Below are 1,831 nucleotides of genomic sequence, written 5' to 3' on the forward strand. Positions count from 1 at the left end.
TTATTGACATTACTCCATGGTTGTGGTCCTTGCTAACTATATTGAAGGATCCATTTCAGCTAGTGGTTTGAGAATATGGTTCTCCTATAAATCAAAAAAGTTTTAAAAAAATTTAAATGGTTGTTGTGGGTCATTTAATGATCTTTCTATCAGTTTAATGTCATCATTTGATTACTTAATTGACTCTATACATACCTCCAAAGGATAATTTAAGTAGTAAAAAAGATAAATCTCCAAGTGTAAGAACATAAGTTTAACACTTATTAGTAAAATATTATTATCAAATTTTTAACTTATTTAATGCAGTATTTGTAATAATTCCTTCCGTAAGTAATTTGACTAACTAGAATTTTTTTTTTTTCCTTCTTGATAATTTATCTTTTTAGTCTTGGTGGTCCTCCTTGAACTGGAAAATACTAACCAACTCAAACTTCTTTCTATATAACCTGAAGGCCGTAGTGGGTTCACCAACATCATCAATTTCATCTCGTGCACAAAAATTGCTCTCTCTGGACAGCTGAAGCCTCCTGCTGTTGTGATTGAGCCTCCTGCTGACAAAGTGTATGAGTTCTACACCCGCAAACCCTACGAAATGAGCCAATCAAGCCCTGGAAAAATTCAGAGTGTTGATTTAATCGAAGGTCAGTGGGGGAAAGATGGCTCTGTTTACTGCTGGAACTTTCTCCTTGGTAAGTTTTAATCATCATTATTAACAACATATGCTTATAGTTACAGTAACTTATTAATACAAACTTACAGACAGAACAACTATGTGTAATAAGGTTGAAGTGCGAATGGATGACAAAAACAAGTCGGCTTCATACAAAACGGTGGAAGGATATCTCATGAACTCCTTCAAGAGCTTCATTATCAGTATTCAAGTTATTCCTAATTTGGAGAAGGGCTGCTCAGTGCTGTGGACTTTTGACTATGAGAAGGTGAATGTGAATGTTGAGGACCCTACTTCACTGCTTCAGTTCGTTGTCGATTGCTGCAAAGATGTGGGTGTTTACCTCAGCCAGAAGCCTCCTCAACTGCAAACTACCTGATAAGAATCGAGCCACTATAACACAAATGCATCGTCCATGTATGGATAGATGCATGCTATTAAATAAGATGCAATATTAGTATGTTTGGAGACTCTTATATTTTAAACAAGTGATATGCATATTATGAGCTCTACTTCAATAAACTTTATTCAGATAAAGTGTATGTAGCAAATAGAGCCTTAGTATTTGCTTTTAAGTGCTTTGTGGTTATAAACAGAAAATTAGTTTCATATATTAAGATTATAATTGAAGAAATAAGTTACAAATACAAGTTGGCCACTAGAGATGGCAATTCGGCTCGCCTCTCCCCAAAGAAGGAAGGGAACGAGAATGGTTAAAATTCTTAGGGAAATTATAAAAAATGGCCAAAATACCCTCCCACTAAACAAAAATGCCCAAAGTCACTATTTTCAAGCAAAAATGCCCATGACTTTTTATAAAACACCAATATTACCCTTCCCCTCATTTATATAAACCCTCCTCACTCACTATGAGGAGTTAATTGAAATTTTATTAAAATTAGGGGGGCATTTTGATATTAAACATTGTAAGGGCATTTTGATATATTTTTTTTATTTCATAACTTTTTCTAAAATGTCAAAATTACCCTTCTTCTCATTTATATAAACTCTTCTCACTCACTTTTATTACACACACTTCTCATATCACTCAAACACTCACTCTCACTCTCATTTTTATTCAAGATCAATTAGTAGGGATTCGTTCAAACGGAAGAAGCTTATATTTCTAAATTCGACTCGAAAAAAGACTATTCATCAAAA

The 1,831-nt window shown here is 33.8% G+C and overlaps 1 protein-coding gene across 1 annotated transcript; it reads left to right on the plus strand.

The window, feature by feature from the left end:
* Positions 1-441: 441 nt before the first annotated feature.
* Positions 442-1,201, plus strand: LOC123214929 (kirola-like). The gene is made up of 2 exons (XM_044634958.1): positions 442-689; positions 760-1,201. Exons 1-2 carry the CDS (start codon positions 593-595, stop codon positions 1,047-1,049), a joined length of 387 nt encoding a protein of 128 aa, XP_044490893.1. The 5' UTR covers positions 442-592; the 3' UTR covers positions 1,050-1,201.
* Positions 1,202-1,831: the final 630 nt, after the last annotated feature.

Source organism: Mangifera indica, chromosome 4, assembly GCF_011075055.1.
Source record: "Mangifera indica cultivar Alphonso chromosome 4, CATAS_Mindica_2.1, whole genome shotgun sequence".
In the NCBI taxonomy this organism is placed as follows: domain Eukaryota; kingdom Viridiplantae; phylum Streptophyta; class Magnoliopsida; order Sapindales; family Anacardiaceae; genus Mangifera; species Mangifera indica.